This window comes from Rhagoletis zephyria, unplaced genomic scaffold (assembly GCF_001687245.7).
Source record: "Rhagoletis zephyria isolate East Lansing unplaced genomic scaffold, Rhagoletis_zephyria_1.1 Rzeph_scaffold_00437, whole genome shotgun sequence".
Lineage (NCBI taxonomy): Eukaryota > Metazoa > Arthropoda > Insecta > Diptera > Tephritidae > Rhagoletis > Rhagoletis zephyria.
Window position 1 is genome coordinate 176,618 of NW_016157521.1, and position 21,730 is coordinate 198,347.

General features: G+C 34.3%; 1 protein-coding gene across 4 annotated transcripts in view; it reads right to left on the minus strand.

Annotated features, from left to right (window-relative positions):
* Positions 1-2,314: 2,314 nt before the first annotated feature.
* Atg5 (autophagy protein 5) overlaps positions 2,315-21,730 on the minus strand; it is an 80,276-nt gene continuing 60,860 nt past the window's right edge. Inside the window, exons 3-8 of one of the 4 annotated variants that reach the window (XR_001846972.1) lie at positions 9,195-9,300; positions 8,913-9,135; positions 7,225-7,330; positions 7,025-7,158; positions 2,934-3,094; positions 2,316-2,874 (exon numbers count right to left, since the gene is read on the minus strand). Coding sequence is in view for 3 of the 4 variants with exons in the window: in XM_017611666.1 (XP_017467155.1) it covers positions 7,037-7,158; positions 7,225-7,330; positions 8,913-9,135; positions 9,195-9,300 (557 nt within the window). In the remaining variant the exon portion in view is untranslated. Of the gene's footprint in view, positions 3,095-6,951; positions 7,173-7,224; positions 7,331-8,912; positions 9,136-9,194; positions 9,301-21,730 lie in introns of those variants that run through there. The other 3 variants (XM_017611666.1, XM_017611667.1, XM_017611668.1) reach the window with 3 other exon arrangements.

The following is a 21,730-nucleotide window of genomic DNA, read 5'->3' on the forward strand; positions in this document are numbered from 1 at the left end:
ACAAGTCAAAAATTTGTAATAGTTTTTCCAAATTTTTCTGGATGGCGTTCAATAACGACAAAACATTATCCAACACACAAAAATTGAGAGAGCAAGCGTTCATTTTGATACAAGAGAAGCGTTCATTTTGTACTGGCAAAATTTTTGTCAGCCAAAATTATACATCACGAAAACATATGATCACAAAACATATGGTTGCAATTTTTGTAAACAAACAAAATTGCATTTTTCGAGTATTGGTATTTATATGCTTTTTGGCTGCCTGCTATGTGACTTTATGATAGTGCCAACTAGTTTTTACTTCTAGAAATGTTCCTGGCGAACATTGAACGTTCACTTTCCTTTTTTCTTACATGGAAGCAACATGAATTTCAGTTTGTTTACAAATAAAACATAAACAAAGTCAGCTGGTGTGTCTTCTTCCGGTTTTTGCAAGTGATGGCTAATTTCCTGTTCGTTTACTTTTTTGCTTTTTCTTCTCTTTGGCAGAGAATTTTCGCTTACGCTCTTGATTTTGATTGTTGGCTGGTGTTGGCAAAATTTATCGAACGCAACTATTGTTGCAGAATATCAAAAGTCGATGTCGTATCTTGGTAACTTTTCGAGAAAACTGTGATTTTTTATAATTCATTTATAATATATACATATATTAGAATGACCAGAAAAAAAGGAAGTTCTTCTTTTTTGACGCTCTTGAATTTTCAGCTTTCATTATGGCTAAAAACCATCCCCTGAAAATGTGGTCCAAAAATATTAACATTCTTCGTTCAATCCGTGCGCACACGAAATCCCTCATGAAATTGAAATTTTTTAAGGTGTTTTTTCAAGGTCGCTGAACACGTTGGGCGAGACCTTATATTTTGAGATATTACGAAAAAGTCTTTAAAAAAGAGAAAACCCGAAAATCGCGCTTTAAAAGCTATAAGATTAGGTCAGCCCCGTGTTTGAGATAAAATACGACCAAATATTGTTGAACCGTGTATTCGAATAATACAGCTGGGATCGAAGTTCACCAGAAATTAAAAATAAGAGTAAAAGTTGTTTTCAACAAGTGAAACTGACTGAATAAAGTTCCAGGTCTGTATTACACCAAGGTAGAGAAAGTAAATGAAGTGCAAATTCCGTCAGATCGAAAAACAATTGGTTGCCACCTGCATCCGCATAAGTTTGAACTTCTGCCCAAAATTGCATTGTATTACTTATATTAATCCATGGTTTTCGACGTCGATGTAATTTTTTCGGCAAAAAATAGTCCTCGTAAGTCCAACGCCAGCTACGCTGACCACACGGTCAAGTAGTTTTTAAGACACGCATATATCATATAAGTAGGCGGTGCCTCCTCCATTTTCCTAAAATTTCTTGGGAACCAGTTTTTTGCTAACGATCGATTGTATACATCAATTTTGAATAAATATTGATGAATTCCTTAGTCACATTGCTCAAAAAATCTGAAAGTCCGGTACATAAACAATATAAATTAAAGGCCATATTTAAGAAAAGTCGCCTAACCTCGACAATTTATATGCGGTCGCAATAAATGAGCTATTAGGTTATTTAAAAATAGATTTAATTTTAGATAGTACTACATATTTATTAGGTTATTTAAAAATAGATTTAATTTTTGATAGTACTACATATTTTGAAATTGTGGAAAATATCGATGGTCAAAATTTAAAAAATTAAGAGAAATATGTTTTTTTTTTATTTTACACGATAAAAAATTCCAACAAGCCAAGTCCGACAATTATTATTATATACCATTTTAAAGGCCTGCATATCCTCTTCCCAGACCATATCGATGGCTGAGTGGAAGATCGACCTATCTCGGCAGCCAGTTCGCAAACGCCCTATCTCAGAAAATTTTTCAACAACGCTCTATCTCAGAAAACTTTTCAAGAACGCCCTATCTCAGAATTTGGTTGACGAATTCCCCATTCCAGCTGCCGATTCAAAAACGCCCTATCTCAGCTTATTTTCAATGTATTTTCGTTTGAGATAGGGTGTTTTTGAACCGAATTTTGAGATAGGGTGTTCTTCAATAAAATTCTGAAATAGGGCGTTTTTGAATCAAATTCTGAAGTAGGGCGTGCTTGAAAAGTTTTCTGCGATAGGGCGTTTTCTAACTGGCTGCCGAGATAGGTCGATCTTCCACTCAGCCATCGATATACGATCTTTGAAATCGAATCAAAAATAGTCATTCAAAAACTCATAAATCTACAAAATCGTATTTTCTGACCTAAATCGACAGGTCGCGACCTCTTAATGACATTTAAAAAATCTATAAAAATAGGGTCTTGAAATTTCCAAAAAAAAAATGTTCGATGGGCACGCTAATGTATATACATAGGTACATATATTTATGCATGCGTACATGCAATCGTTTATTCGAAATTCTTAGCTGATGCAATTTTTATCTCATCAATTTTTTTCTTAACAATCCGTTTGCCTGTCTCATCTGTTTGCCTCTTATCATATGCCTCCCTCATCTACTCGCCTCGCTCGTATGCTGCTGCAACTGTGTGCCTCGCTCGCAACGACGCGCTCATGAGGGCAGAACTATTGAGGCACTCCTTTGCTTGCGCTGCCCTCGTTTGCTTCCTCATCTGCTGGCTACTCAGCGCGTGCGCTCGTATTTAACGAGAACACGTTTGCAAACAGCCTCGGCTGATACGCGGTGAGTTGCGGAAACTTAGAGCAAACTAATGAGCGAGTAAGGGGCTGAAATGAGGCAAATCCGAACACTGGGTGAAACCGACCGGAAGTCCATTCTGTTAAATAGGATATACATATGTACATGCTCATTACCACAGAGTCGGATTTAACTCGCTCTGCAGTGAGATTCTACGCTTCTGTTATTCTTTTGGAGATTTTTGGCTATTAAAGAAAAGTGCAAACATACCGAAAGTCCATTTTTGTAAATCATACATACATACCTACGAACTTTTACCACATATTCGGATTCTGCCAAAGTTTCTAACAAAAGTTGTTTTTGACCGCAGAATACGAATCTGTATCTTCCATTTCCAGTGGAATTTTGACAATCGCTACACTCAATTTTCGTCGTCGAAATTCTTCGAATGAAAAGTAGTGGGGCCTAAAATATACAACATGGAAAAGTAACAGATGCAATGTGTATCAGCCAAATCTGGCTGTAATAGAGGCATGTAACTAGATGTCTTTTGGAGATTTTTGGCCATCAAAATTAGCTCTATCGAAAGCTGGAATCCGGCTACAGGACAAGTTGAAGAGCGAAGGTCATTAAAAAGTTGAAAAAGGCAACATGAGATTTGGTAACCCTGAACTCCAGGTATCGAGATTTATGCATAAAAATCGTTAAATCGTTATTAAAACAACAGATTTGTAAAATAAAAGCTAGAGAAAATACTGCCTATCAAGGCAATGCCTTCAAAGAATAAACCGTTTTTCGCTCCCCTGTAAAATTTGAGTGCCGTAAGATAGGCGGTTTTGCAATTGGGCGATGGGCGGTTTTGCAAAAACATCGACGATATGAATGGATGAGTTCGACAACCGTACAAGTCTAAAATAACTTTTTTGTGGTTTTTTTTCTTATTTCACCGTGCCAGATACCTAGCGGTTAACGTAGCATAACTGACTGCACCCGTGAAATGAGGAGAAAAACGTACATGTCCCTGACTTTTACGGTTTTTAATATTAACCAAAAAAACCAATATTAAACTTGTACGGTTGTCGAACTCACCGAGTCATATGTCCCATTTAAAATAATGGAGTTTCGGTCTCTTTAACCCATTTTCGCCCGACACCAGAAGTCGGTAATATGACCGAAAGATAGAGCATTTTAGAAGGGGTGGACGGGTGGCCTATGACACTCGTATATATATAATGAGAAGTATATTTTATGGCTCGATTACGGATGGCAACACAACCACGCTTCGGTTGTCAGCTGGCAATGCAACTGGAAAGAAAATGTGTATTACGAATGGCAACTATCGTCAGTTGCTGTAGAGTTATCGATAATCGAAATTTGACAGTTCAACAACCAGCAAGCGTCTGCAAACAAGCTGTGCGAGTAAAATTAAATTATTAAAATGAAGAGTTTTAAAGAAAAGACAGAAATAAAGCTAAATTTATCACAATTATTTGTTTAGGAGGAAGAGAAATGCATGAACGCGTCCTCAATCAGGCGACACTTAAAGGATAATTCCAATCCTCTAGAGCTACCGCGTGTACTGTAAGCAAAAGTTAATGGTTTCTTTTGTTATCGTTTTGTGTCCATTTTCAAAGCATATTGAGGACTTCCAAAAGAAGCTGTAGTATAATTGGTTAATAAACAGATGAACCACTTCGTTCAACTTCAATACCTCCGCTCATAAAAGCTTGCGCACATCTTCGATTTTTCGCAGAAGGAAGTGCCACAGCAATGACTTTAATTTGGAAAACTGGGTGTGTCGGTAGTTTTAAAAGAGGTGCTTCAATTGATAAAGAAAAAAAATTGCAATCAGTGTTCGCTTTTGTTTCGCCAAAAGGGTGTTGTCCACGAGAACTAAAATTTCAAGATATTCGTTTGTTATTTTCACCATATTCTGTAAAAGCAAACTGCATTGCAAAATGTTAATATCGTTCAAATTATTAAATATATGACACACTTTTCAATTTTCGCTCCTAAATACGCTCCAAAAACATTCCCAGCAACCACTAAAATGTAGTCGCCTGTATACACATTATGTAGCAACTGCAGTTGCCAGTTGCCATCTGTAATATCGTTTTGGCAACTAGCAACGCAACTGAAGTTCGATTGCTATCGATAATCTACCCATTAATGTAAAATAAATTAATTTAGCGGCCGCTGTGGTGTAGTGGTAAGCAGTGCGCGCTTCCACTCCAGTGCACCTGGGTTCAAGCCCTGGTCAAAGCAACATCGCAAAAAAAATATAGCAAAAAGGTTTTTTCTTAACAGCGGTCGTCCCTCGGCAGGCAATGGCAAACCTCCGAGTGTATTTCTGCCATGAAAAACAGCTTCTCATAAAAATACAATCGCCGTTCGGAGTCGGCGTAAAACTGTAGGTACCTCCGCTTTGTGTGACAACATCAAGGCGCATGCCACAAATAGGAGGAGAAGCTCGGCCAAACACTAACATATGAGCCAAAATTCGTGAAATCGATCAGTAAAAATTAAAGTTTTTTGATTTTTAATTTTAATATGGTGGAAGTGTAATTCAGGAGCATGGAAAGTGATTCCCATCAACAAAACTTCAAAAAAATATACATTTAGCAACTTATTGCATAAACAATTTTTATGGCATTTTTTCTTCGATTCACAATATCTCATAAATTATTTAACCAAATTGAATGAAATCTTCAGGGCTTATTCCTTTTATGTCATAGTTTCTATTGACATATTTTTTTTAATGCAAATTTTATTTTTGTTCCTTTTTACTAATATTTATACTAAGAAAGTTTTTGCAAAACATCGTTCTGGAGCAACAAAAAAATTGAAAAAAATTAAAAATATTCTGCCAGTCTTATGTGCAACATGTGCAAATTTCGAAGTGTGTGTATTTTTCGTTTAGAAGATATCAGCACTTAAACTTGGCTCTGCATGTATAGCATCTTTGATTTTTAGATTTTTGAATAAATTTTATTTTTGATTCTGTGGTGCAGTGGTTAGCAGTGCGCGCTATCATTCCGCAGGGCCTGGGTTCAAGTCCGGTAGAAACCAACATCAAAAAATAAAAAACAAATACGGTTTTTTTCTAATAGGTTATACACAAAATTTGAGTATATGGCTTTTATTGCATCAAAGTAAATTCCAACGTATGATGGTATAAACATGAAACCGATAAACTGAGAATTCATGAAATGATCGTGTTCTCAATTAGTGATTCAGATGCTGAATAAGTTCTGCAAGTGATTTGCTGTGTGTTAATTGGTACAAAAGAGTGAAAATTTCTGGTATTCTTTATTGTCGCTGCTCTAAGGAAACGTTTCTCCAACGACTGGCTTTCTACATCGTAATCGGCCTCTGCGTAAAAGACAAAAGCGATGCCTTTGAAGTAGCTTTGGCACTCTTCATATAAAGCCTTTGGATTTGTTATTTGGTCGCTTGTAGTCCGTTGCAAGCTTACACATCTTATTATGAGGATTGCAACAGGTATTCAGAGGGGAGAAATGGGTCTGAATTTGGCAATATAAAAGATAACAATAAGCGAATAATGTTCGTTGCTGCTATTTTGCTTACTTACTTCTTTTACGTACACTTGCTTATAAGACAGTCGTTATTCGTCGCGTATAACCAAGCTACCACCGTTCAATAATTTACACACGTGGCAATATTAATTACCACTTTCGTACAACTCTGTTAGCTGACTCAATTTAAAAAAAAAGTAAAATCTAAAAAAAATGTTATTCAAAAATCTAAAAATCAAAGATGCTATACATGCAGAGCCAGGTTTAATTGCTGATATCTTCTAAACGAAAAATACACACACTTGGAAATTTACACATGTTATTTAATAAAACTGGAAGAATATTTCTAATTTTTTTCAAATTTTTTGTTGCTCCAGAACGATGTTTTGCAAAAACTTTCTTAGTATAAATATTAGTAAAAAGGAACAAAAATAAAATTTGCATTAAAAAAAAATATGTCAACAGAAACTATGACATAAAAGGAATAAGCCCTGAAGATTTCATTCAATTCGGTTAAATAATTTATGAGATATTGTGAATCGAAGAAAAAATGCCATAAAAATTGTTTATGCAATAACTTGCGAAATATATATTTTTTCGAAGTTTTGTTGATGGGAATCACTTTCCATGCTCCTGAATTACACATCCACCATATTAAAATTAAAAATCAACAAACTTTAATTTTTACTGATCGATTTCATGAATTCTAGCTCATATGTGTAAGCGCCAATCTATTATTATTATTATTAAACTAATTTATTTAGCCATAATTATGACCCAAACAGAGCTTTTACGAATCACTCTTTACTGCTAACCAAATCGAACAAAAGAAACTTTATGACTTTGTAACTTTACTTACATGTTTAAAATATTAAGGGTTACTATCATAGACTAAAAATAAGTGTAAAAAATTATCTGGATAACTAAGATGCTCGGATAACCACTGTAAATGTGCTTCATCGTGAATGCTGATACCATGTGTTCGGACTTCAACTAAAACAACAAAACTAGTTTTTATAAATGTAAATATTTATATTTTCCTTCTCCGCTTCAACTTACCAACTTTCTTAAGCGGCGACGATAACTCAGTAATCATTTCACCAAGTGTTTTCTTTTGTCCGTTTTTATTTAAAGGTGTTATTAACTTTTGTACGTAGGCATCTTCCTACAAGTATTAAAAACATAATTTACATATACAGTATACATAACTAAAATTAGTGCATTATTAAAACACATTGTTGAATTGAAACCTGTTTCTTAACTAATGAAATGGTTTTTTTCAAAACGCAGAAACCCGGTTGCCTCAAAACAAAATTTGACAAGAGATGACGAACAGAGAAGACTACAACTAACTACTGCAGTCAGGTGCAACACCTGCAAGGGATGGAGTCACTTAAGCATCTCAGGTTTCAGAAGGAGTGGACCATATCATTAGTGGCCCCAATTTGCTCCAGTCTGAACGAAGACGCCCGCACAAGTATTATAGGTAGCTGAAGCATCTGACCCGACATAGCAATTACTAGTGCTGGTCTGATAAACAGCAGAACGTGGCGACTTATGCTGTCGTTACAATTGTATCGCCTAATTTGCTTCTGCGGAACACCGAACCAAAACTAACTTTACCAAAACTGATTGGAAAGGCTTTGATGAAGTTACCGAGAGCACCTTCGCCGTCCTTGCCTCACCAATAAACGTTCATTTTGGCGAACGCAAATTCGGCAAAGTTGTCACTCCGGCTGCAGCCCGTTTAATTTACGCTGGATGCATCGCGTAAAGACGTCCACATTTTCCAACGAAGCGGCTGTTCTAACGGACGAGCGTGACTACCTTCGCCAGGCTTATACCGGAAAACCCCGTATCAGGGATCTCAATGCGGAGAATCAGCAACTCGTAGACCAACACAAGCGGAAGAAGTGGGAGGGGCACTTGAAGACTTGCAAGCTTTAATGAACAGTATGGTCACTGTCCAACCTAAAAGCAAAAAAGATGTAACTGCAAAAACATTACTTACTTTCATGTTAATAACTCTGCTTTGTTTAAAGATAATTTAAAAAAAACACTTATGCATAATCTTCTTTCTGTTGGTTACACTCAAATTGCGGTTGGGGCTCGATTTATTACTCAATTTAGATAAGGTGTTATTGTATTTATACTTTGAAGTCCAAGAAAGAAACATGAAGAAAACATATTTCACTTTTTTCAGATCATAAAAACCGAAATTTGGCTATATCTCAAAAATTGTTCTACTTTCTTATATTCTGATTCAACGGACAATTTTACATTAGAATTCATATAAGATGACGCAGTTTGGAAAATGTTTTTATTTCTGTAAACATAACCGCATTAACTGCAATCATATGTGCCATCAGCTACTAATTATTTCGCATGACCAGTGTCTTCTGTGGGTTGATATGTGACCAGCGCCATTTCAAGAACTTAAGTTCCCAGAATGAAAGTTATATGCAAAACCTAAGTGCTACTTGTACTTCAAAATCTCAAAATTTACCCCAAAATAAGCCAGTATTTCGCGTCATTTGTGCGACAAAACGAAATAATTCTAACATAAATTAATCCGTTTTTTATTTAAAACATTGGACGTACTCCACGGCAAAACAAATAGGGGAATTATTGCCTTTTGTTATGGAACTCCTCAACAATTACCTACGTCGAAAACGTTTTTATATACCAAACAGTACTAATAGAAGTCCTTATGTGTTTATGATTAGAATTAAGAAAACGATACTCACTTCCGAATAAAATCGTACAGGAATGTATTTAAAGGTTTCTTGCTCCCCATTTGGCTCCATTAGACGCCGATTAATTGCCCAAAACTGATCAAACTTGTCATTACCCAGACCTTGCCAGAGTTGATTGTGATCCTTTTTTTGCATTGAAGATATTATTTGACCTCGATGCTTAAGAACATCGGCTTCCTTTAGGCATGACATAAAATGTGATTCCAACAATTCCCTATCCATATTAGTACGTTAAGTGGGACTTCTCATTTTTATTAGTTGCTTAACACCTACCTAGTTGACATTTTTACCAATAAGTCTTCGGGGAATTTCGAAAAATGTATAGTAAGGTTCCAAGGAACGCCATCCTCATCAGGATGCAACTGATCGTAAAGAACTCCTGTAATCAGAAAAGATATGGTTAGTTTCAAGCAAAAAATTGTTCTTTAGCAATTAATGTGTAAACAGGGTAGCAAACTTTTATCCGTGTGTGGCGGCAATGGCGAGGATAGATTTATAGGTAGACTATCGGTAGCAACCGAACTTCAGTTGCGTTTCCAGTTGCCGAAGCGATATTACAGATGGCAACTCTCTACTGACAACTGCAGTTGCTACAAAGTTTGCAATTCCATTTTTGTGGTTGCTGTGAAGATTTTTGGAGCGTATTTAGGAGATAAAATTTAAAAGTTTGTGAAATATTTTAGTGATGATGGTTTTGGCGACCTTTTTACTTCTTAATCTTTATGTCAACAGCAACATACCCGGGTATGTCTTGCGTTTTAAAACTGTTATATCTTGGAAACTAGACATCGGATTGACTTGAAATTTAATGATATCCGCAACAGAAGTGTTTTACGTCATATTCCCAAGTCTGGTTGGGATTGGACCACCTGGGCCAGAGATCTGGCCATTTTTCGACTTTTAACCCTTACGTCAACAGCTGCATAACCGGGTATGTATATGAAATCTTATGCAAATATGTATGTTGATACATCTGAAAAGTAAACTTTATTTCAAATGAAATCCTTAAAATAATACAAGAATATAATTCCGAATCAAATTCTTAAAATAATACAAGAATATAATGATATTATAGTAATACAATACTTGTAAAATAAAAAAAATATTAATCAATTGTAAATTACTAACTTTTTAACTACATCTAGATATTACATTGCAACATATTAGTAGAATGTTCTGCATACATGGGTCTGTTGAACAATATGCAGGTTTTCCTTGGTGGGCGGACATAGAACAATTACCATTTGTTTTTATTCTGCCCGCACTGTCACGTTCTTCCTTGCTCCCTAAATACCAACATCCATTATCCTCAAAGGACCGCCGTTTATTGCTTCAATGACGTTGTGTGTTCTGGTTATTCGACTATTACTAGCTCTCACTTCTATTTAAGATTTCGACAGTTGCCAACTATGTTGATGAAGGAACATTCTAGTCGGATTTCGGAGGTTTTCAGGTGTGGGCGATTTTCGACGTAAATTATGTCCGTAGTAAGGACAGCTACATTCAGAATATTATAAGAAAATGCCGAAGGCCGACTGGTTTAATATTCTGCAAGGCATTTATCTATATTATCAACGCCACATTTGCTTTGGTTGTAATCTAATATCAGTAGTGGCTTCTTCTTAAGACCTTTTACTTCGGTTATCTAATGCATTCTTGAAAAGACCACAACTGATTTATTATTCTTCGGCACGTACTGGTCCATGTTTTCAGACCTGAGTATGTTGTAGGTTCGGAATCAGGCAGTTTGTGGTGATGGAGCAGCTCAAATTGTTCCTTCTTTGGCAGTATAATTTCCCCGGTATATCGCCAAGTTCCTCAAGATCTTCCGGGTCGTATTCTGATAGCTTGATTTCTTCTATATCGGAGTCAACTGGAGTTACATCATTTTTGTTATCGTCCACAATCTATTCAGATACGAAATGCTCGTCGTCACTGGTTTCCTCTCCTAAATTTTCTAACCTCTGGCGAATGTATCCATGCTGCCCCTCAGGATCAAGTGCACTAAGGTGTCTTGGAGTGAGCCATTCACCATTTGCCATTTTTACTTTAATAAATTTTATTTCGTTGCGTAACACTTGGTCATAAAAACTTCATATCTCTTCTGTCTTCAAGTTCGCACAACATGTATTCAAGTAAATATTAGAGCTTCTGCAGGTTGGTTCAAGTTTTGAACTTCCTGATGTAACAAGAGACATCACAAGAATTATTTGCGCCTACCTGCAAAAGCCCTGTTTCAATAATCATACACGTTTTTTACCTAAACAATCCTTTTTATATACATTCAAAACCAACAATCATAGAGTGTGTTCTAAGAAACTCATTATTTTACGGCAGAGCAACATATTTCTCAAATCTTTCTTCACATATTTAAAATAAACATATTTCTTCAGAAAATAACAATAAAAATGTATGCGGATTAAAAGAAATGTGTTAAATATTAACATTTTCGTCACAACACAACGCCGTTTCCCATACAAAATGTATGTGCATACCATGATTCAATAATTAAAGGTTTTCTCATTGGTGACATTAGAGTTTTGACACTCCCTTAAAGTATGTTCACATATCACTATTATCTCAATCAAAGCTCGTTTTTTAATCACCCCGTTTACACAGGCAAATCTCAGATTATTAGCCGTAAAATTTGCTGTGCTTATTATTCTCACATCTCAAGGAAAAGTTATGTTTCTTCTCTGTGCCACCGTGATCACGTTTTTCTGCTATATTAAGCAATATAAATATATTTTAACTTAACATTTTATTAAAAATACCTTTAGAAACCTCTGTTCCTTGCTAGCATCCATTTTTGTTTACTTTTACATTTGGCATTTCTCCTCTTTTTCGCAAAACCCATCGATAAAACTAGGATGACACCGAAAAGTTATCGGTTAAATCTGAGATTATTTTATAATTACAGATTAACAAGGGACGAATTTTATATGGCTAATCTCTTGTTCTAATTACAGATTAGGGTGTTAAGCTCGAAAATGAGGATAATCAACTTATATGTGAACTTAGTATTAGCTCCCTTACAAAAGCTTTGCACACATACACGAACCCACACACAGTGCCTTGCCAAGGGAGCCGATTTTGTCAAGAGGAAGCGAGAAACATGTTTTTTGAGCAAACCTTTTATTATTGAATCATGTGTGCATACCCGGGTATGCTGCTGTTGACGTACGTATAATTTTTCTGCTGTTGACATAAAGGTGAATTTGGTAGTTGAGCCGGCTCGAAGTCAAATGGTTTTAGAAAATTTTAATTCAAACAAGCAGCCTCATTGCCTAAGTCGTAAATTAGGCTAAATTGTAAGACTCGACAACATTGGAATTGTCTACTGTCGAGCTGAAATAAGTAAACGACGAAAATCGTCGAAAACTATGCAGTGCTGCCAGGGGCGCACCCAGGAATATATTTTGGGAGGGGTTTATACTTCTGAAATTTGCTTCGGATAATATGCTCTTTAAAATACATTTGTGCAAGCTTTATGTACAGTATGTAATAAAAAATGAACCTTTTAAAGTTTAATAAATTGCACTTTATTACATGAAATTAACAAGGAACTGAAACATTTTAAACCGACTCCAAAAAAGAGGGAGGTGATTAATTCGTCAAAATATTTTTTCTTTTTTTATGTATGCTACCGCATAACTTTGGACCACGTGAACCGATTTCAATTTCTTTTTTTTTCGGAAAGATGGTACCTCATGGGTCGTCCCGTAATTTCGTTTAGATCCGATCATTGGATCATGAAAAAATTAACGGTATTCCTAAATTTATATATGAGAATTGAATGATATGATATGAACTTTCAAAAGTAATAAAAAAATTAAAAAAAGAGTTTTAATGATCATTTTCCTCGATTTCTGGTCGCAACGCTAAGTTTTCGTCGCAATAATTCTATAAATGAAAAGCAGTGGGCCTAAAAGTATACTGAAGCGAAAAGTAATAGCTGTAATGTGTAACTAATCGGCTAAGTCTGGCATGTAACTAAATGTTGCGTGTTGTTAGGCGTTCCTGCTATTCTTTTGGAGATTTTTGGCGATCAAAATCAGCTGTAGCACATGCTGGGAATCTTGCTGCTGGTTTTCGATGGAGATGGTGCTTTTTAAACTTTTAATAGCTCTCAAGAAAAGCGAAAAATTCATATATGTACATAAAATTACGCACAAGAAATTTCTTAAATCCTTTACCAAAATTTCTTAAATCAGTTTGCATTTCTCAAGAAAAATGCTCGTATATTTATTTCAAGAAAATTTATAGCGAAAGGGAAGTTCTTTTTCAACAGAAATAATAAAAAATATTTCTTGTGATTTTTCTTGAGCTGGATTCTTAGCTTTAAGATACAGTTCGTATTTGAGGTTATTAGCTTTAGGGGGGTTTGAACCCCAAAACCCACCCCTTGTGTGCGCTAATGAGTGCTGCCAAGTTTTGCCGCATTAATATACCAGTCGCGTGGCAATTTTAGGCAACGACGTGAAATTTTCGATACGATTCGACTCTCGAAAAACGACTTGCATTCGGGACGACTCTCGCAATGAGACTGAGGATTTTTGTAATCGAAATATATTGGAAAAAATTAAAATCCTGATTTAATTAAAATTTTCTAAAACCATTTGACCTCGAGCCGGCACAACTAACGAAATATGTTAGTTTTTAATAGTTTAATCGATATTAACATTTTGCAACGCATTTTGCTTTTACAGAATATCGTGAAAATAACAAAACAACAATGGGAAATTTTACTTCTCGTGTAGTCCGCGCTTTTGGTGAAACAAAAGCTAACACTGATTGCAAATTTTTTCCTTATCAACTGAAGCACCTCTTAAAACTATCGACATGTTAAGTTTACCGAATTGAAGTTATTGCTGTGGGACTTCCTTCTGCGAAAAATCTAAGCGATGCGCAAGCTTTTAGGAGCGGAGGTATTGAATTTGAATGAAGTCGTTCATCTGTGTCCAATTTGAAAAAAAAAAATTCAGCACGGTGCTTAAGGAGGCCAAGCACAATGTGTATATCAAATTCGGTCGAGATCGGAGATATAAAAAGCCCACACAAATAATGCCACTGATATAACTTATATCTAGTGACCAAAACGACAGCTGGACAGCAATAAATTTTATCCAGTGGAGACGGTCAGTTAGCCACACTGCTCAAAAAATCTGCACGTCCGGTACATACACACAAATAAATTCAGGGCCGTATTTTTTGCTTAAATTGCTTAACTTCGACAATTGTTATGCAATTCTATGAGATGAGGTATAAATTTATTCGAAAATAAATTTTCTTTTAGATAAATACCAAATATTTCGCAACTTACATAGAATTTTTTTAAATTAGCGATGATCAAAGTTGAAAAATGAAGAAAAATAGGGGCTCATTAAAATTTAACCGATGAAAACTCCCATCAAACTAAGTCTAACAACATATTGTTATACATCGTTTTAAAGGTCTATAAATCGTCTTTTCATAACGTCAAGCTATTAATAGATAAGTGCATCGAGTACGAAAATAATGGTTTTTGGTCTAAAAAAAGGAGTGTTCAGGAACTATACGGGGCCTATTTTCATGTTGTACTCGACCATACCTACAACCTACACTAGGTTTTGTTTCGGGTGTATTTCATGGCTTTTTTTTTGTAGCACCGTGTAATTTTCTTAGGTAGAAAGAAAATAGTACTAAAACTAAGAAATTTTGTTTTCCTTAAACTATGTCAAATCGTTTACTCATAACTATTAGGGCAGCCTACCTTTGGAGCCATTTCAAGGTAATATTTCCTTAGAATAAGATATTTTTTCCTAGCATTAAGGAATATTTTATTCTGAGTGCATTGTAACTCTGAAGAATGGAATTGTGCTTTAAGTGGCGCTTGATTGAAGTCGCGTTCGTGCACTTCTCTCCCTCTAACCATTTGTAAAATAAATTTTCTTTCCAGTTGCGTTGCCAGCTGGCAAGCAAACAACAATCATATGGCAACGTTTCGCACTTTTAGTTTCGCATGTACGCACAGCTAAGACCCTGACTGAAATGCTAAGGGCGAGAAAACTGCGCTGTACGACAGCACACACGAACGCAGCAGCACTGTTCATGCTTTCGTGCGAAACAAAACGCTCATTTTTGCTTTTCGCATCAAAGAGTGAACTCTAGTATTATGTTAACGTTTGGCGTGTGCCTTGATGTTTTCACACTAAGGGGATACTCGGACTCCGAACGGCTATTGTATTTTTATGAGAAGCTGTGCTTCACGGCAGAAATACACTCGGAGGTTTGCCATTGTCTGCCGAAAGACGACCGCTATTAGAATAAACTTTTTTTTCCATGTTGTCGGAAACTGGACTCGAACCCAGGCCCTGCGGAATGATACTTGTCATTTATTTTAGCCGTCAATTGACATAAATTCACTTTTGTAAGGGAATTAATGTCAATGACATTAGTACACAGGCCAAAAGTGAAATAATGTCAATTGATATTAAGTTACTTTGGAATTGATTCACACTAAAAGTGAAGTATGTCACAAAAATAAATTTTGTTATTTAGACCCAATTTCACATAAGGAGTGTGTGTTAATGTCATCAAAAATATTACTAACCGTCCAAACCAACAGAAAAACAAAGACGTCAATACGCGTTTTAATAGCAACAATAGGCGTGTTTTTTTAAGTGCGTATCTGCGCTTAAAAGTTGTATAGAGCTAGGTATGCGTATCGGCAATGAAAATTCGGTATATCGATATCGCGATATTCTAAACTCACAATATCCAATACCGATATATCTACTAAAATAATATCGATATATTGAATATCGGAAATATCGAAAACGAAATGGTCAATAAAGATATATTGTTTATGAAACTACATACATACGTATACTTGGAATTAAAATGCAAATAAGCATAAATTAAAATAACGAAGTTACTTTGGATAAGTCCCTTCAAAGAGACACACCCTTTCATATGTATGTATGTATTTCTAAAAAAGAAGTACAAATTTTGATATTTTTATGAATTTTTGTTTTTCATGCTTACTATGCCAAAAGCCAACAACTATGCCAAACATATCAGCAGAAAAAAAATTATATTTCGCCATATTAAATTTTATAATTCAATACAGTATTGATACAAAAATATATTTTTTCTTTTAGTTTAAGTTATAAAAATTGACTTGATTGAAAATTTAATTGATAAAATTTGATAAACTCAAATTCTCATGAATATTGTCAAAATTAATAAATTGAATGGATAAATTTAAAATATTTATTGAAAAACTATTAAAATCAGGCATTGGGATTCTACTGCGAATATCTTCTAAATGGTTAGAGTAATCGATTAACTCCATCAGACCTTTTTTGTAGAGCGTTTAATTTCCTATAGAAATAATTGAAACTCATTTGACAATAATTATTTTTTAGTAAGTTACAAAATTCAAAACAAAAAGTTATTTTCCTTAAAATACTTCAATTTTTGACTATAATTGAATATCTTTTAAATGGTTAGATTAATGAAAAGAGTATATGAAATCATTTTTGTAGAGCATCCAATTTCCTATAAATATTGACGATGCAACTGGTTTAACGATCTATTGGTGATAAAATATGACCATTTTTATATGAGACTAAATTGAAAATGGAAAACTATGATAAGCATAATCTTCCCGTTAATATTAAAAGCTCAGATTTGGTAAGTACTCTCTAGAGGCACCTAGGAACTAGTTTTCGTGTGTCGGATCCGAAAAAAAACTACTTGATTTTTTTTTACCCAACCTTTGCCAACCGAATTTGCCATTTGTCGTTTTACTATTTAAAAGCAATCAATTCTCATGATGAGTTCTCTGGCGCAGATCGAGAAATTGGGAGCGGATAATTATAATACGTGAGTTGTACAAATGAGAAGTTTACTCATTACGTTGGAGTATTAGGAAGTTATTGAAACGATAAGTCCGTCAAATGAAGATGTATCAGGCAAGACTAGATGGAAAAGCTTACGATAGGAATGCGTTGGCGTATTTAACTCTATGTGGAAAATCGTCGGAGTTAATACATATTAAAAATTGTAAAACAGCAAAGGAAGCATGGATAGTGTTAAGCGGTTTATACAGTGCTGATGGTCCGGCGCGGAAAGTAAATCTGTTTAAGAAGTTTGTGCGTTTTAGATCCAATGCCAGCAACAAAATAGTAATACAAATTAATGAATTGTGTACCACAGTGGATAGTTTAAAATCAATAAGTATTGAAATGCCTGATGAAAATGGATGAAATGGATAGTTTTGTTGCTACTGTTCAGTTGCCATCTTTTGAACAGTTGAAAGTGAAGGTATTGGAAGAAAAAAGGCGAAGAACTGAACAATTTTTTCAAAGTGGATGAAAAATGCTAAGTCAAAGGTAGTTGCAGAATCAGAACGTAATAGAAAGTGATCAACAGAATACAAAATCGCGTGATTGGAGCAGGGATGATAAACGAGTCTTCTAATTTTGTAGCAAATGACCAAAAATAATTTACTAAATAAACCGAAAAAGTATCAACATTTAAAAGACCATACTCACAGTTAACTGTTTTTAAATTAGACAAAATTCTCTATATAAAAGTGTTCTCGTATTCAAGATTATGTAAAATTGTAAAAAACCATGATACAAAAAAGAAGGTAATTTCAATAAACAACTTTTGACGGATAATAAAATTTTTTGAAGTTTCATAAATTGTGAGTATTATCAACAGCCTTGCCACTTTGATAATATTAAGGCAATAAATCGGAGAATTTTCTTTCGCTTATTTATACCAATGTAATAATATTTCAAATCAAAAACCATTATCAGTGCTTGGTAATTTTTTACTTACGTAGCTTGCACTATTTTTATTAAAACTATATAAAATATAAACTATTAAATAAGACTTCATCGTAATTGTTCTTTTTATTTTATCATAAAAACCACGCGCGCATTAATTTGTTATTTTTTCGTTTTCTTATTTTGAATGCAATCTTGAGATTTAAAAATCTTATTCTTCCGAAATAAAACCTTTTAGGCTTTGTGATTAGCATATCGCCATTAACTTTGACAAATTTTTAATTTAAAATGCAAAACCGCGTATCAAGATAATGGAAAACCGCGTTTGTGAGGTCGCATAAATTATATTCTAGAGAGTAAAAACACTCAGATTTAAAAAAGGTTCTCTTTTTTTACAAAGAAATCGCATTTCAGGACGAATGGATAAGGCTTGATCCAAGAGCTTGTGTGAGCAAATCCAATTTTTGGCAAGAAATGTCAGTTACGCGGTTTTGAAAAACGACGATATGCGGTTTTGTACTTAAAACGACAATATGTATGTATACACTTTCTTCATGCATTCTGAAACCTAGTCGTCAACCCTATTTTCGAAATTATGTAACCGGCATAATTTTCAAGTCCATAAAATAAAATCTTCTGCTTAAAAAAAATATTTCTTTTAGTGATCAGATAGCATGAATTTGATGAAATGTCATAATTTTATTAAAAGTCAAATGGTTAACAACAACAACGAATGTAATTAAATGAAACTACCTTCTTTTTTGTATCATGGTAAAAAACTACAACAGAGTCTGCGTTCTCATTGAGATAGGCGAATTTTCGCTGGAAAAATTTTTTGCTGTGAAAACTCGCAAGTACGGGTAAGAAAACCAGCTGTTTTAGGTAATTTACTATTAATCTCCAGTTGTTTTTTTTGTGTGTGTCAACTATGATTGTCGTATAAAATTTCTCAATTTTCCAAAGTAGATAAAAATGCTGAAATGTTTTGGCAGAATTTGTCAGTTGATAGTTGAAGAGAAAATAGGTAGGTTTAAAAGGCACATTTGTAGCTATATCTACTTAATTATTTTTTTGGAAACAAGGATGTGTGTTTGGAGGAGATCCTTTTATTTTTCCATGCGTTATGATGTGGTATCAATTTTGAGAAAAATACTTATTCATTACGTNATTTTTTTGGAAACAAGGATGTGTGTTTGGAGGAGATCCTTTTATTTTTCAATGCGTTATGATGTGGTATCAATTTTGAGAAAAATACTTATTCATTACGTGAGAATTCATTTATATGTTAAAAATGTTTTTCCTATCCAAAAGTTTTCAATAGTAAACAATGCCAAACCGGGGACAATGCTCCGAGCGGATAATGAATTACCAAATGTACCACTTATTAAAACTGGGAAAATTATCAGATGTTTCAAAGATTTCAAGTTTTTTGAATAGTTTGTCTCTTTGATAGCGAATGCTCAGAATTTTTTCTGATGAATAATTTTGTCTGGAGAATATGAAAACACTCCCAGACCCGTTCAATATCAAAAAATGTTTACGAACTTGCAAGTTTTTCCAATAGGACGAGTTCGAGAGCTTAACACCCTGATAGGGCTGCAAATTGTTGCAAGTAAAAATAAGGAATTTGCAGGTGTTAAAAAAATCAGTGATGTGTCAATCAAAAGTGTAAACAAAGTGTTTAGAGGAAGATTTTATAAAAACATGCTCAAAACAAAATTAGTGAAATGAAAATATGGATGCATAACGCGCCAAACCTTTTTTTTTAATTATACTTGCATTTATTTGTTGGATCTGCTTATTTTACATCTATTAAGCCTAACAACAAGTTTAAAAATCTTACGTCTAATTTAGAATAATATAGCTCAAACCCTGGGGTGAGCCCTGTTGGTTTAACGTCGTTCAACGAAAGGCTGGTAGATCTCTTCTTCGCAGGCGTGTTATATTTGTTGTGTTTCACAGGCCACTTGCTAGTGGATTTGGGTGGTTACGCAGTTTAATTTTATACTAGACCACCAGTTACTGTCGAAATTCGACAGTTTTTCTAGTTTTTAAGAGCCTTGGATAGGTTTTCTAACATAACACGTAGCAAAACTTATAAGGTACAAAGTAACTTACCGGAAAATCTTCTGCTTTGGAACTAAAACGTGACTACAATTTTTTATATCTTTAAAGTTTTGTAGCACTTCGGCAGGGCTTGGAATTGACCCGATGCATTCCAGTATATCGATAAATTTCAATGTGTTGATACATTCGATAATTCGATGAATTTAAAAAACACTAAAGTCCGATAACTCAACAAAATTCGGTAAGTCGACTAATTTCGATAACTGTGAAATTCGAGGGCTCGATAAATTTCGATAACTCTAAAATTTATATATCTTTGGATACCTTTATAAACTTTTAATTTTGACAGCTCCACATTTTTCGAAGGTTATCGAAAAATTTCGATGACTCGTTACACTTTGTTAGCACGCAAAATTCGATAAGCAGTGATAACTCGATAAACTTATAAAACCTTGAAATTTCGATAAATCGATATATTTTGAAGACCAGTCTCAGTAGATGAATAACTATCGATAACTCCCTAATTTAAAAGAAGTCGATGCATTACGATAACTCGATAAATTTCGTTAAGTCTATAAATAATGATAATTCAATAAGTATCGATAACTTGATACATTTCCATAACTTGACAAATTTCGACAATCCCAAAAATGTTTATAGTTCGATAACTATCCGTAAATTTCAATAACTAAGTGTCTGTGTCTATAAAATTCTACAACTCAATAAACATTGATCAATTTGAATAACTCGATTCGTTGCGATAACTTAATAAGCATGGATAAATTTCGATAATTGTAAACTTCGATGATTCGACAAATTTCGGTAACTTTTATAACTGAATTTATTTCGATTCCTGCCGAAAAATTTCAATTCAGTTACCCTAATTCTTATGAATTTCTCATTGTCTCCATTTTCGTGTTTATCTTCACTTTTTCCTTCTTTTTTTGTCTTCATCATTATCATTTATTTCTTCATCTTCATATTTATCTTTATTTCAAAGTTTAGTTTCAAATACGAAGTAAAACAAAACGCGAAAACAGCTCAAATTGAACAGGTTGCAACAACAACCACACACAAATACGGAAATTTTTAAACGACGATTTCGGCCTTAATTTTCAACCAATTTCGAAACCACGAAAAACTCTCCTCGTCTACAGAAAATGATGTTGAATTTAACAACATACATACATACATATCGTCGTTTAAAGTACAAAACCGCGTACCAACAAAATGCAAAACCGCGTACGTGAGGTTGCATAAATTATTTTCTAGAGAGTGAAAACACTGATATTTAAAAATGGCTCTTTTTTTTATAAAGCAATCGCATTTCTGGCTAGTATATATCAGGACGAATGGATAAGGATTAAGCCAAGAGCTTATGTGAGCAAATCCAATTTTTGACAGCAAAAGTCAGTTACGCGGTTTTGCAGAATGACGTAACGCGGTTTTGTACTTTAAGCGACGATATGTGTATGCATACATATTTAAAGGCGCAAGTGAAGAGGGTGCGTGGGGGCTTAAATCCCTTTTCAAATATTTGTCTATTTAAGTAAACTCTCGCTGTGAATGCGTTCAACATTTTTTTCTTCTTGACCGTTTTTAATGAAATGTGTGATTTATATACATATAAGCTATGTGTAGCTGCACTGCGTAGGTGGTATCGGAGCCCTATGGTACTTAGCTGATTTTCAGAGAATATTCTCAAATAAAGTAGATTTATTTCAAGGCAATCATTCCATTTTAACAGTTTATTTGTTTGAGAAAGACACAAAGTTTTCATTTTTCGTAAAAACTTCAATAAATCGTAGAGATTATTCGATTAAAAAATAAGACAGTATATTTAAAAATTATCTAATTATAAGCGTCCATATGTATGTAAACTGAAACTACACACACGTACATAGTTTCATAGTAATTTTTTAATGACCATGTGAACCCCCCCAAAAATGTTCCCGGGAATGC